The sequence below is a fragment of the Triturus cristatus genome, chromosome 2_2 (genome assembly GCF_964204655.1).
Source record: "Triturus cristatus chromosome 2_2, aTriCri1.1, whole genome shotgun sequence".
Taxonomy (NCBI): Eukaryota; Metazoa; Chordata; class Amphibia; order Caudata; family Salamandridae; genus Triturus; species Triturus cristatus.
In genome coordinates, this window is record NC_140582.1 from 105,074,972 (window position 1) to 105,089,639 (window position 14,668).

Below are 14,668 nucleotides of genomic sequence, written 5' to 3' on the forward strand. Positions count from 1 at the left end.
AATTAGTCAAGCAAGGGTGCCATTAGGGGACAGAGAACGTGCGTGTTCTGATGACTTTCAGGTGCACTTTATGTGCTCTTCAGAGAGAAAGAAAACCGGTGTTTCTGCATTATTAGAGTTCTGAATTACTGCTATTAGGTCATCCGAGATGGATCGCTACTTGAAAGCCTTGTTGTGCTGTTAACAAGGCCTTCACACGCGCCATTCAGCTTAGCCAGCGGTTCTGTAGCCTGCAGGCTGCACCATTAAACTGGACTTAAGCCACGCCCTTAAATCTTCCTTCTGTGTTTACTTACATCACGCCACAACCTTTGTTGTACTGGCTCTGCCGGTCCACTGAGCTCTCGCACTGCTCCCGGAACGAGTTGAAGTCCACCTCGTCCAGGATATGCACCATGACTCTCTCCACCTTAGTTTGGGATAGGGAAAGATGGGCCGTCTTAGACAGCTGCACCAAGCACAAACCAGTTTTCCTCGTCAACTTCTGCTGTAAAAAAGAACTGCCACAACTCTAATCAGGAAACTGGAGTTCTACTCACTTCCTCTCCAACGCATCAAACCTCACCCAATGTTCCTAATATCCAAGCACCAATGCAAAGCGAACCTAACCAATCAAGGCGCTTCTCTCATGCTTTCAGCATGAGAGAATCCTTAGGTTTGGTATGAACAGTCTAACCCAGCGCTCATTTTGAGCCTAGGAACCTGTGTCTGCAATCCCGGGGCAGTTTAACGTTGCAGGAATTGGTGCAGTCTGAAGTGCGCATGTCGGGCAAGCCATCGCAAGACAGCCGGCCAATCTGCTATGCGCACTTCAGACCGCACTGGCAGCCTTAACTCATCCTGACCCTCCTGCTGCTGCCAGAGCTGCTCCACCCTCACTTTGCTAGGATGGAACAGTGCGTGCCTGTAAATGGCAATGCAATTACCATTATTTTATTTATATGTGCTTGGTATGCTTGCAGCAGGTGGAGCGCTGCTCCTCCGCCCTTTGAGAAGAACCGCCCGCCGCTGCCTGTAGCCAATGATTTTATTGTTGAAGGATCTAAGAGAGCACAGAAAAGGAAGCACATGGAGGTGTTAAGGGAAAGCAGAGGCTTTGAGCATAAGGTACCAGATGCAAAAGCAGCTATAAAGGCAAAAGGGGATGCTACAAAGGCAAAAGGAAAAAGTCACTATGTGGTGACTTCTGACAAATCATCACCAAGCAGAGCTGTGGAATTCATATGTTCATCAGATTTTGATGAGACAAAAGAAGAAAGTGAGAAATATAAGAAAAATAAATTGGAGAACAGAAAGAATAAGTTGGAGTTGGGAGATTTTATGGATCCATTAGGAGAGGAGATGTTCGATCCTCTTTTAATTGAACACTCACTATCGCCACAGTGGACACCAGTTGAGCATGTGGCACTGTATATATCATATTGGATTTGCAGGGAGATTCCAAAGGAGGTTCGGATTTGGCTACCGATCCAAAGTGGTGTACGCTCTAGAGTTAGACCCCAAAATGTTGAGTTTTCTCAATAAAGCAGGATAAGATCCAAGAAGGCGATTGGAAAAAAGGATTGTAGGGGTGTCAAGATAGAATTTTGGACATCCTAGGGCCCTTTACAAAAGTATTTGCTAGTGTGAAGAGGTGCACACAAATAACATTGGGTAGTATGTGGTAGAGTTGCGCCAGTGGATGCAGAGGGGGATTTATCTTTTAGGCAATATGAATGCTGCGTTAGTGTATGGAAAGACGTAAGCGTATTTTCTTAAAGATACACCCCAAGTTAACTGAATTGGCGAGCATAGTATTAGGAATACAGTGTAATGGGATATGGTTTAGTGAGGATTTTTCAAGGATATATCCAGATATGTGGGCATGTTCAATTAGTTGCAGTAGGTCCAGAAGGACATACATAAGGTTATTGGTTGGGCCGGGAGGATGCGGGGTCGATTTCTTGACCGTGGACAATGAATCACTTTTGGCTCTTTCACATGAGGATTCAGACCCTATGGTTATGGGTACAGGACAGAGCAAGGTATACTCTTGCCACAGAGACAGAGGTCAAGGTCCAGAGGAATGTGGAGTGAGAGAAGAGCAACGTTTGGAACAGGTGAGTTTTAGAAATGACCTCATATGTACCCATGTAAAACTGGGCAGCAGACTAGCTGTGTGTGTTTCAAGGTGGAGAGAGCTCATGCAAGACAATTGGGTGTTGAGGACAGTACAGGGGTATCAAATAGATTTTTATAGGAGTACCGGCGCAAGAGGTTGGGCCAAGGTTCTTACATTTTTCAAAGGAACAAGAATTGGTAACTCAGGAAGTGGAGGCTCTTTTAAAGAAAGGGGCAATAGAAAGGGCAAAGGAGAGTCTGACTTGGTTTGTGAGCAATATTATTTTGGTTAAGAAAAGGACAAGGGGATGAGGCCCATGATCAATCAGAGAGAACTGAGCGGTTGGGCATGTTACAATCACTTCAAAATGATAGGGATACACATGTTGAGGAGAGGAGATTAGATGACAATTTTGGACCTAAAAGATGTGTATTTGGCAATTTTGTTGTGGGTGGGGTACTGAGATTACCTTTAGTTCAGGCAGAAGGGTGTGAGATGGAGATTCAAGAGTCTACAATTCGGGCTAACGTCAGCGCCATGGTGTTTTACAAAGGTCAAGAGGCCAGAGATAGCATGGTTGAGAACAAGGGTAGTATATCTGATAGTGTATCCAGAAGATGTGCTGATTATGACAGAGAAGAGAGAGATGGCATTGGAGCAGACAGTGTTGGCTGTGTCAATACTGGAGGATTCAGGATTGTAGTAAACAAGGAGAAGTCTTTCTTGATGCCGACACAGGAGACACATTTTTTAGGTTTTGGGCTACATACCTTGGAGGGAGTGTTGAAGTTACCTGTGGAGACGGTGAACAACACGTGCAAGTAATTGAAGAGAGTGAAGCAAGCAGAATAGTGAGGTAGTTAAGTCCCCGGTCTGCGTCTATTCAGGCAAGCTTTCCTGCACCCGTACATTACTGGGAACTTAAAAGTAGGAAAGGTTATCATTTACGCATGGGAGCAAAGTATTCACAGAAGATAAAGATGAACCAGGAGGCTCTGCACGAGGTGAGATGGTGGTTAATAAATATGGAAGCATGGAGTGGAATGGCAATTTTTGAGGAGGTCCCAGAATTAGTAATTGAGTCAGATGCAAGTCTGTATGGTTGGAGGGCCAGATGCGGTTCAGTGACAATGGGAGGGCGTTGGCCAGTCACAGAGGGAGAGATGCATATCAGTCATCTGGAGTTCCTGGCACGGTCATTCGCAGTGAGGAGTTTTGTGAAGGAGCAAGTAAAGTGTTGTGGTCTGTTGAAAATGGACAATGTGTCAGCGGTTCAGTATGTCAACAAGATTGGGTTCCTCGGTTGAGGGCATTAGGAGAGATGGCAAAGGAATTTTGCAGTTTCTGTTTGGACAGGGAGATTCTGGTACAGGCACAGCAGGTTGCAGGGAAATACAATGTAGAGGCAGTTTGGAATTGAAGGAATTTAAGAGATGCATGGAATTGGAGACTTAACAGGAAGGTGTTTTTGAGTCTGGACTGGAGATAGGGTCCTTTGGAGGTTGATCTATTTGCATGCAGGTTGAATACACAGCTGCAGAGTGGCTACAGTTGGAGACCGGATCCGGAAGTAAAAGCGATGGATGCTTTTCTGCAGGATTGGTCGAAAGGTAGGTTGTATACGTTTCCTCCTTTCTCATTGATTCAGAGAGTAATAATGAATGTCAGGAGAGAGAGCGGAGTTGGTGAGAATAACTCAATTTTGGCAGTCACAGGTGTGGTTTCCGGATGTGATGAGTCTGTTGATGGACTATCCGGTGTTGTTACCATGTTTTCTGCAGTTGTTGGTGGATGCCCAGGGCGAATGCCATGAGTTGGGAGAAGGAGGCAAGTTGGTGTTTATGGGTTGCATTATTTCAGGAGAATGAGGCAAGTATCTGGGTTATCAGAGGAGGCTTCAGAACGTATTAACCCCTTCGCCGCGGCACGAATTCCGCCGCGGTGCTGGGGGGGGTTTGGGGGCAGTGCGGAGCCGCTGTGCTCATGACGGAACCACTCCGTCATGAGTCACGGGCGAGCTGTGCTCATGACGGAGTGGTTCCGTCACGACTCCGCCCACTGAGCTAATCGCCCGCACAGGCGGGGAATTAGCGCCGCGTGGGAGGAGCGGGCGCCAACGGCGCAGCATGACGGAACCACTCCGTCATGAGCACACGGCGCCCGTGGCTCATGACGGAGGGGTTCCCTTATGAGCACGGAACGGGTTAAGGAATGCTGGGCTCCAGGAACAACAAAGGGATACAGGACGGTATAGAGAAGATGGAGTAGTTGGTTTGCTGAAAAAGGCTCTGAATCCTGTATCAGCAGCTGAAGTGGAAGTTGTGATTTATTTGACAGAATTGCTTAGAAAAGGCTTGATTAAAGTTCTGTGAATTTGAGAAAATCAGCAATTTCAGTGGGTCATGAGTTGGTGAATGGGTTTCTGGTAGGAATACATGTGCTGGTAAAAAGGATTATTAAGAGTTTTCAATTGTAGAATCCTCATAAGGCAAGGTATGATTCTTTATGAGATGAATCCAAGGTGTTGAAGGAAGTTGAAAGATGGGGAGGTAATGAGTTTTGTGCTGTTGAAGTTACTATCTTGGAAGATGGCAATTTTACTGTGTTTGGTACTTATTAGGAGAGTTTCTGATATAAGAGCTTTGGAGGTGACCTATAGGAGTTTTCAACCTGAGGGTGTGTGTTTTCAAGTACTGAGACATACAAAAACGATGTCCAGGGCGATTTTTTACCCTAGAATGGTGGAACATGATGATTTCTGTGTGGTGAGATGTTTGAGGGAGTGCGAGTAAAGGACTGTGAGGTTGAGAGAACAGAGATGTTCTCAGTTGTTGATTTAATTTAGGCAACATTTCAAGCAGTGTCTGCACCTACTTTAGCAGGGTGGGTTAAAGAGGTAATGAAGATGGCTGGTATTGATGTGAGCGTTTTCGGGGCACGTTTGGCAAGAGGTGCTATGGCAAGTAAAGCTTTTTTGTCAGGAAGCAGTTTGAATAGCATCATGAAGGCAGCAGATTGGTCAAGTGATTCTACGTTTAAAACGCTTTATTTTAAACCTGTGGAAATTGCTGTAGAAAGAGTAATGGATGAGCTTTGATGATGCATAATATTTACCTCCATGCCTTGCCATAAAATGCAGACTTTTCTTAGTTTTATTGGGAAGAAAATCATGATTTTATTAAGGACACAGAGGAGAATAATCTACCTCCCCAATGTTATGCCCAAACCTATTGATGTGGTTTTTTTTCCAGGACAAAGTTAAGAAGATAACTTCAGAGAAGTATCTTGGCGATAAGGGGAGAAACATTCAGAATTACGAAAATTGCAGTTTTTATAGTTTTTCTTGAGTTTGGGCTAGAATGTTTAAAGTTGTGCTCTTCTAATTCCACGTTCTTTGTGCTGTGTATCACGGCAATAAAGGAGCAATAAAAGAGGTAGTGCATAATATTAGCCACTGTGTCTTTAATAAAATCATGGTTTTCTTCCCTTTAAAACTGTGGAAAATCTGCATTTATCTGCCTGTTGCTGCACCCTGCTGTAGGAATGTGGGAGGCATGTGATGACATTATGACAAAGTTCCGGCCAGATTGAGCACTACACCGGTCACACTGTACAGGAAGTGTCTTTTTTTTTTTCCCCTTTTTTTATCCTCATTTGCCGTTACCCTCTTGAAGGAAACACCATCCACCTTGTGTGTCGCGAACTGAGAAAACAGCTCCAGATTTTAAAGTTAACTCTCGTTCCAGGACACAAATAACAGAATGGCGGAAGATAGATCCACGAGGAGGGATGCTAGTTGGCAGGGTTACTCCGTCAAGGTGTCTTTCAACCTGTTGGGCTGAATCATTGAACAGGGAGACCGGTGTTCAAGATCCATAGAGTAAAGTAGGCATAATCATAGGAAGTGTCTTACATAAAGTTTTGTCTTCTTAGCATTCTGTAATCTCCCAATGTTTGGGTTTGTAAACCAGTGCATTATTTTGAGCTGGTGGTTGCCAGTGGGGGGCCACGAGGGCTCATTTTTGGGGACCGGAACGTATTTTCTGCATCAGACATTTACCAAGAGGAAGAGAGAGAAATCAAAATGCAGAGATGGAGGAAATAAAAAACATTAACACCATATGAAAGGGAAAAAGTAGAAACCTGCAAGAGTGAGATGAAGGGGCAGAGAGCCTCTGGTAGTGGATTAAAGAGGAATGAGGTGGAATCAAGACTTGAAAGCCTTAGTATTCAGTGAGCAAACATTTAATATCACCGGCCATGGGCTTCTGAGCAGTGCTTTGGGCATCGGCGCTCATTCTTTTACAATTTAAACACTGTTGTTAACAAAACAAAGTACCTGGCTAAGCAGACTCCAAGATATTTTAGGAGATGTGAGTATAACTTAAGACTCTTCATCCTTTGAACATTAGTTTTAAATTGTTGTTCGTCATGATGACGAATAACCTATGAGTAAATACAAAATATTTATGATAAGGCTATAAATATGTCTTTCAGATTATTTTCCTCCTTTGTAAAGAAGGATCCAAAGGCAAACAGACTTGCTTCACATGAAGCTCAAAACATTATTTACAATGTTACAAGATTATATCAGTATTTCTGTAGATACTTCAAGGAATTGCTTACATTGATATTCCCAGTACACCTACCAATTTACAATACCCCCTGCAATCAACTTGCAAATGTTAACTCCCCAACATCCAACATACACACCAACACTGGGGCAGAAGCACAGCTGGCCACATGAGTAAGATATCGGCAAGTAAGGAAGTGCCAATATGTGAGCATTTGATTAGTCTGCAAATGTAAAGTCTGCTTGAAAGCCAGTTTTGGCTTTAGTTGATGGGAATGAACAGCAAACAATGTGCAAACACAGCTAAACGTGATCTGTAATATTACATCGGGACACTTTCATCATTTCTGAGTGGGGCCCAACTTCTTGGCAGAGTGGATGGCTTTTACCCTGTGAAAATAGTGGATAGATGCTGCCTACTTGCGTGTACCCCCAACTCGTGCCCTGAACATACCTAAAGATACCATGTGCACAGGCTAGTAGGTATACCAACGCCTGTGCGTGCAAGCCACCAGATATGCAGTTACCCAGAGCTTTGAGTGGGCCGGGTGCCTCCGGGTCTCAGACAAGGTAGTAATTTAAAATGGACACCAGAACACAACAAACCTGAACCGGCAGCCCATCAACACGGACTGTTGCTAGAAAGAAAATTACATAGGGTGCCAAGTGCCTCTCTGAATGAAATACGCCGTCGGCTTAAGGCGGCTGATTTGTCAACCTGAACAATGAGGCTGTTACACACTGCCTGCAGCACGCACCTGCCCTTTACAGTATCTGTCACACTATAGGAAGTTCTCTCATCCTCAAACTAACAGTGAAACACCACTAACAGCACACTAACGTTCCTACAGTAACAGTCACAGACTAACAGAATCACTTACACACCCTTCACAATAGTGACAGTCGTCTAGGATTTGTGTGCAAACCTGATCTGCCCTGCTATACCCTGACATAAAATGACTTTAGAACCTGGGGGCAGATTTATGAGCCCCTTGCGCCACTTTTAACATGGGAAAAGTGACGCAAAAGTGGCGCAAGGGGCTCATAAATCTGCCCCCTTATGTCTTGACCTCGCCCATCAATCCCAAAAATGTGTGGTGTCCAAGCATCATTCCCTTCAGATCAAAGCACACATGGTAAATCATTTGTAGATAGGCGAACTCTATAACTGTGGGCTCAAGTCATGAAGACTTTCAGTCAGTCCTTGTTGTAGATAACACCATACATTAAACCAGTAATCCCAAATGTACAACCGGGACCAGGGACTACAAGACATGCAAGCTTATTGCTGCTGACTGGAAAACTCGGACTAGCAGCTGAAAGTCACCCTCGTGACATGAGTGAGGTCAGGGGTCAACTCTGGAGTACCTTTGGGTTACCGTTATAGATTTTCTTTTCAGAGGTTTCCATCAAACCTGGGCTTCAAGTAGAAATCTTGGAAACATTTGAATATGTGAACTATTTTCTTTCACAGGTGTGGGACGATCACACATTCTAGTTATTTTACACAAGTAGGACAAACCTTGTCGAAGCCAATAGGTTTGTCTTTTGTGTAGAGCCTGCACAGAGAGATAAACAAACCAGGCTCATGTATTAACACTTGCATGAACATATGCAGGCAGAGCAGCATTCCTAAAGAGACCCATGTGCACAGGCTAGCAGACATACAAACACCCATGGACACAGTCCACTAGATTTGCAGTCAGCCCGGACTTTAAGTAGGACTGTTCCTTTTGGGTCTCAGACTTAATTGTCATTTTAAATGGACATTAAAACGGGTTCCTGTCTGGCACTGTATTCATGTCCTTAACGTTTAAGCAAAAACATTGAACAAATTCTGAACGAGTGTAAAAAAACGTCAAGGTAATCCAAGTAATTCATGCTTATTTTTCACATCCTTTACTTATTCTTGCATTCACTATGAGTGTTTGCTTTTTCCTGGATGTTGTGTTACTATTTTTTTCTGGCAGCATATTACTGTTGCCTAGAGCATACTTAGGGGCAGATTTATGACGACTGGCGCATCCCTGCATATCAGCAGGGATGCGCCAGTTATTATGCGCCACAGCTGCGCCACCATGGATGCGCCGCATTTATAATGCGGCGCACCATGGGGCAAAAACGGCACAGATGCCTGACGCATCTGTGACGAAAAGTGGCGCATTGCTGGAGTTGCGTCGCAAGCGCGACGCAGCTCCAGCAAGGCTCTGGGGGGCCCTATCTCTACAATGCTGCGTCAATCCTTACGCCTGCTTCAAGCAGGCGCAGGGTTTTGACGCAGCATGGGCCTAAAAGTGACTGAGTGAAATCTTGTAGATTTCACTCAGCCACTTTTAGGAGGCGTTCCTGCGCCGGAACGCCCCCACCTGCCCTGGAACGCCTACATGTAGCGCAGGGCTTTACAACGTGACGCATCTCCCAGATGCGTCACGTTGTAAATACCCCGCACCATGGCGCAGGATTTGCGCCGCTGCTGCGTCACAAAAGTGACGCAACGGCGGCGCAAAAGTGGCGCAAGTGCAACATAAATCTGCCCCTTAGAATTGAATCGCATCCAGGTGTTTATAACGGGGCACAATTGAGTGGCTGAAGGCAGTGGAATTTCTCTCAGGGATTGCCGGGGCAAAACGGTGTTGCGAATTTCTGGTCATCCAATCCTTGGCCTCTCTGCAAAGCGCACAGGGCAATGGCCCCGTATGTCAGCTGCAGTTGTGACTCTATGCATATGTTTGGGTAGGATGGCACTCTACATGAATGTTAGTGTATATGTTTTAGTCACACCCTTAATTGTGTAGGACCCGCCCCTTTCCCGGACCTCACAGTTTTTCATCCCACTAAAACATTTGATCCAGAGCCTCAGCTGTACTCAGCATTGAAAGTATCCAACTGGCAGCTGTACACCGTGGGATTGAATATCAGCTTTGTCCTGCGCTGAGATTTCTGCACCTCCGAAAAAAGGACAAAGGGCCATATTAGCAACGCTTTGCAATAAATATCGCAAAGCGCGCTTAGCGCTCATTTTCTTAACGCCGGCTATCGCTGGATTTTATTGCTATTGTTATTAGCAACGCGTATCTCCAATGCGATAATGAATCCAGCAATAGCAGCAAAATGCCTGTTCATCGCATGGAATCCAGCGCAAATATGCCAGTGATAGGGGAATGCTTGCTGATATGCCCTGGTGGATTCAGCCCCACAATCCACCTCCCATTGCGTAGATAGGTAAGAAGTGTTCTGAGCAGGTGTAAAATTTCCAGCGATGAATGCGGTTAGCGTGACTTTTGTCATCGCTAACCGGGTCCGGGGCCTCATTGCTAATAGGGGGTAGGTCTGTTAGCGGCCGTTTTTGTAGACTTTTGTTTGGGAACGCCTACTTTGCATGTCATCAGCGATAAATATCGCTGACATGCAAAGCGGCACCCAAAACGGTCGCTTTCGCCATATAGCTGTCGCTAACAGCAGTTAGTGACAGCTTGCTGATAGGGCGATAAAAATATTGCTGCTTTAGCGGCAAAAAGTGCAGCTAAAGCGTCGATACTGACCTTGCTAATATGCCCCAAAGTCCCTTCCTGCATTGTAACTTTGAAGATTTTTCAACTAAAAACTGAAAAGCTCCACAGCATTAGTTACACTAACCTGCTTTCAGTAGCCAACCTCATATTGCATGGCAGTAGCTACAGTTTCAGTTCTGACCGGCGTGGAAAGGTTTTTCAACTCAAAAAAGTGGCAAATCCCCCATTTGAATTAGGATTTTGAAATTGTTTCGAACTTGGACTTCCAGGCCTCAGAAGGGCCAATCCACTTGTTGAATCTAATTAGAGCTCCATTGCGGTTGGCCTCAAATCGCACGTAGGTTCTACCATCATTATTGAGTATCATTGGTGCTTTGTGCTTTTTTTTTTACTGTTTCTTCTTAAAACTTAAAAACATTATGTTTCCGGTTCCCCTTATTGGATATTTGTCATTTTGGTATCATTTTATCACATTTGCCCCATTTTTCTGATTTGGTTTGATATGTCTATTGCTTGGTGTTCTGACTGTATTGCTGTTTTGCTACTGTATAAATACTTTATACATTGCTGTAAGTTAAGTCTATCTGCTCTGTGCCATATTATCAGAGGGTTCAGCTCAGGTTAATATAGTGACTTTGGGGTTTCACCCTGACAAGAGTTACCATTATTCCTTGGGGTGGTCAGTTGACCACCCCAAGTAATAATCCAGTTTCTTACATGTGTGAATACTCCTGCAAATTTGAATGCATGAATTAAAGTAGATGGCCATGCCCAGACCTGAGGCTCACACTCACTGTGCCATGGGAATGAAGCTGCAACCTACTTATGGGACCAAACAAGGCTTAGCCAGTCTGGGCTTTTTATTTTCCCATCTGTAGGGGTTTGTCCTGACTGCCCATGCTGGATATTTCCTCTATAGGGGACCCGTACTGACTGCCCATGCCAGACCGTTTTCTCTTGGAGGAGGATGAAGTGATTTGCAGAAGGCTAGTCTAGAGTGGTACAGTGGGCAAAAATGATGGAGTAATTAGCAGTGGCTTAGATTAATTCAAGCATTCACCCATAAAGTTTGTAGGGTTTTAAATATAAAATGAGGTCCTCCTTTTAACATGTATGCCTAATATATATCAGAAGTCAAATTAAAATAAAACCAGCCAACATGAAAACCCACCAGATTGTGTTTCTCTGCAGTGAGAATGTACGTGCTATTTAAATAGTGCTAATCTGGCTGAAATTGAAATTAGAATTTCTTGAAATCAAAATGCCTGCTGAATTAGATTTTTCCTTGATTCAGATTGGTTTACTTACCAATGCCCATTTGGATCGTGAAAATGTACTGTTAAATAATATTTTTAAATATTCTTTTTTATGTTTGCACCAGCTACTTCTTATTTGTTTCCTTTACTTTTAGGAGCACGGCGTCCAGCATCCCGCTCGACCTCTGGGACAGCGGCTTCCCTTAAAGGGCCAGTGGACAAGCAGAATAGCTCACAGTGATGGCTGCACGTTACAGCCAGTCCTGAGGAACATCCTTTGGATACCAGGGGCAAGACAAATAATGCTTACATTTTTTATTGTGAAATAAAAAACAATTGCCCCTATTTTAAAAATAGGGAAGAATCAAGTCAACTGAGGCTGCGTTTTTTTATCTGCAACTTGATGGAGAGCTGTAAAGAATTTATAATTAGACAAGAATTACAGTAAAGACGATTTGATGTTCCATTACTGTGTGCAAAATATAAGTGTGTTCGTTGTATTTTTAATTTAGCTCCGTATTTTATGAACTGCTTTTTTCTGTTTTTATTTAGTCAATTATTATATTCTGGTTTGTGAGTGGAAGGAAACCAGGACACATCCCTGTAGGAAGGACCGAAAGTGGCTTGACCCGTCTCATACCTAGGAAGTGAACAACATGTGGTTCCCCAACGGTCAATGTACCCCCCCCCCCGCCCCCCAGTCCGTGGTGGGCCTGAGACCGTATTGCACTAATAGGGAGCAGTGTACTTGTTTGAACAGAATTCACACTCTTTGGGTTTTACCTGGTGCAAGCAGGGACTGTGCCTCATTGTAAAAAAGGTTCTGTACCCAGATAGATCCTCTATTACAAACTACTGGGCGGTCTTTCAATGGAGAGGGGCCAGCCTCGTTTTTAGCCGAGCCTGATCAGCGCATGCGCTACTAAGCGGGCCATGCTGTACTGGAGTATGGACTTGAATCCCCGCCCACTCTCCGCCCATATTTGTCATTGGCTTGTGGCATTGTCCTTCGTAAATGCTGTCTTCTGATTCGATAATAGGTTTATTAGCCCCTCCTTAGTACCATGAGGACTGACCCGTTTACTTCGGTTGTTACACGGTACGTCTTTAGTCTTTAATCACTATTTTCTTTAATGGTTTCTCCTACTGCCTGTACTACATGCTTTCCTGCAACATTCAGCACGCCATGCGTGCTTTCACGGGTGCTTTTACAAAAAAAAGCATTTGTTTGTCAACTTGACAAACAAATGCTTTGACAAACAAATGCTTTTTTTGGTAAAAGCACCCCATACCGCGCTTTCACTTTAATAGCGGCCCCAGACCTTTCTTTAGACACGGCTCGTCTAAAGAAAGGGGTGTGGCCTCTATTAACGTGAAAGCGCAGCATGGGGCGCTTGTAAACAACAAGGATTTGCAATGCAATAGGTCTCGCGTTTTAGAAACCTTGACCTATTGGTATTGTAAATGACAATGCCTTTTATCATTGCAGCTTTTTTTAAAACAAATAAAAGGCATTGTCATTTACAATGCCAATACCTCAAAATCTCGCAATTGCGAAACCTGTTGCATTCTAAATGCTTGTTTATTGAGCAGGCAAGGCTTCCCTGCAAGTGGGTGCGGTATGTGACTGCATGCTCCTTTGGGAGAGGCACGAGGTGGTCCATGAGTCTCCCATACCCCATCACATGCAGAACACTCAGGTGGGATACTAAGGGCCAGATTTATCATTATTTCATGCATAGTAACGGAGCAAGCCAGCCGCATTGCTGTACTGCACTGCGTGATAGGGAAAGGGCACAAATGCACTGAATTTATCATTATATGGCACATTCCTGTCCTTTTCTAGCACTGGTGTACATTTGGCTGCCTAGTACCAATGCAGGCACCCTTGTGTCATGCTGCAAGGGTGCCTGTGTTGTAGGCAGGATTGTTTAGGTGCAGGAAGGCACACTTTTCTGCACAAACACAATCCATAAAGGCATTTTCCTCTTTCTACCTGTGCTGCAGAATGCAGCACAGGTAGAAAGAGGAAAAAATGAGGAGAAATAAAAATATTTCTCCTTGTTATGCCTCACTCGAGGAGGCGTAGCATTTTAATGCATTCCCAAATCTACCACTAATGGTAATTCAGGGAATGCACCAAAATCCATAGCTGGATGTATGATAACACCCACACTCCACCACTGGAATGCCTGCCTGCCGCAGAGTAAAGCAAGGCAGCGATTTGATTGATAAATCTCACGTAGGTTTTGCGTCGCTCTTGCTCTCATTGCATGATGCAAAGGTGAAGCAAAACCTTGATATATCTGGCCTTTACTGTGCCCCAATTCCTATGTGTGCCTCCTGACTGCTTGTTTGCCCCCATACCTGTGTTGGGAATATAAAACAGGGTATAAGGTGGTCCCTCATTTGCGTGGAACCACACTGCCATTCAAAATGAGAAAATGCCACCTTGAGATGATGCAGGTGCAGAATGTTCTCCACAAGAGCACTGTTACAGAAGAGGCGGCACAAGTTTCTGCAATCACTATTACAATAATGAAGTGCAGAGTAGCACAAAGAATGGACAGGCTCATTTGTAGTATGGCCCCTGGTGTTATAGCAGTTCGGTAACATCACCTAAGTACTCGCATCTCCACCCACAAAAATAAAGGTCAGAAATGAGATCAAAGAGGCATAATAATGGGCAGAATGAGAAGAGAGAGTACTTACCTACTCCGTTGGCTCGCCTCCTACAGTCGCTCAGTGCTAGAAGCTAGAAGCCTGCTGATGATGTTCAGCAGCATGAGAGCAAGATCCAGGATTGGCTGGAGCGGGCTGCCTCAACGCTCCTACAGGCACTGTGTGCCGGTGCCTGTTCTCCACCCAGCTATCTGAGGCAACTGGGTGGAGAGGTTTACACTGTGCATGTCAGGTTGGCCGTCACAAGACAGTCGGCTAAATTGACATGCGCAAGGTAAACTGTTGAAGTGAGCAACACTGCCCTGCTGCCAGTCCCCAGCCGTAGACCCACTCCCAAACACCATCTCAGGCTGAGGAAAGGGAAACATAAAATAGTAACACATTGAATTTATTACCATTTTATTTTTCACTTTTGTGGCGCTGACAGCAGGGGGGGCAATGCTCCCCTGCCCTAAAGGAGGAGCCACTGCTGCTAGGTTTCACCCCAGCCCAGTCACCAGTACCCAGGAAATATATTGTAATGGACAGTGCCTTAATTGTTAGA

At 44.6% G+C, this 14,668-nt stretch overlaps 1 protein-coding gene across 2 annotated transcripts in view; it reads left to right on the top strand.

Annotated features, from left to right (window-relative positions):
* Positions 1-11,906, top strand: part of LOC146861952 (cysteine-rich protein 1-like) — a 360,851-nt gene extending 348,945 nt beyond the window's left edge. For both annotated transcript variants that reach the window (XM_085641115.1, XM_085641114.1), the window contains one exon: positions 11,598-11,906. In XM_085641115.1, the coding sequence (XP_085497241.1) occupies positions 11,598-11,683 (86 nt within the window). In that variant the 3' untranslated portion in view covers positions 11,684-11,906. The remainder of the gene's footprint in view (positions 1-11,597) is intronic.
* The last annotated feature ends 2,762 nt before the right edge of the window (positions 11,907-14,668 follow it).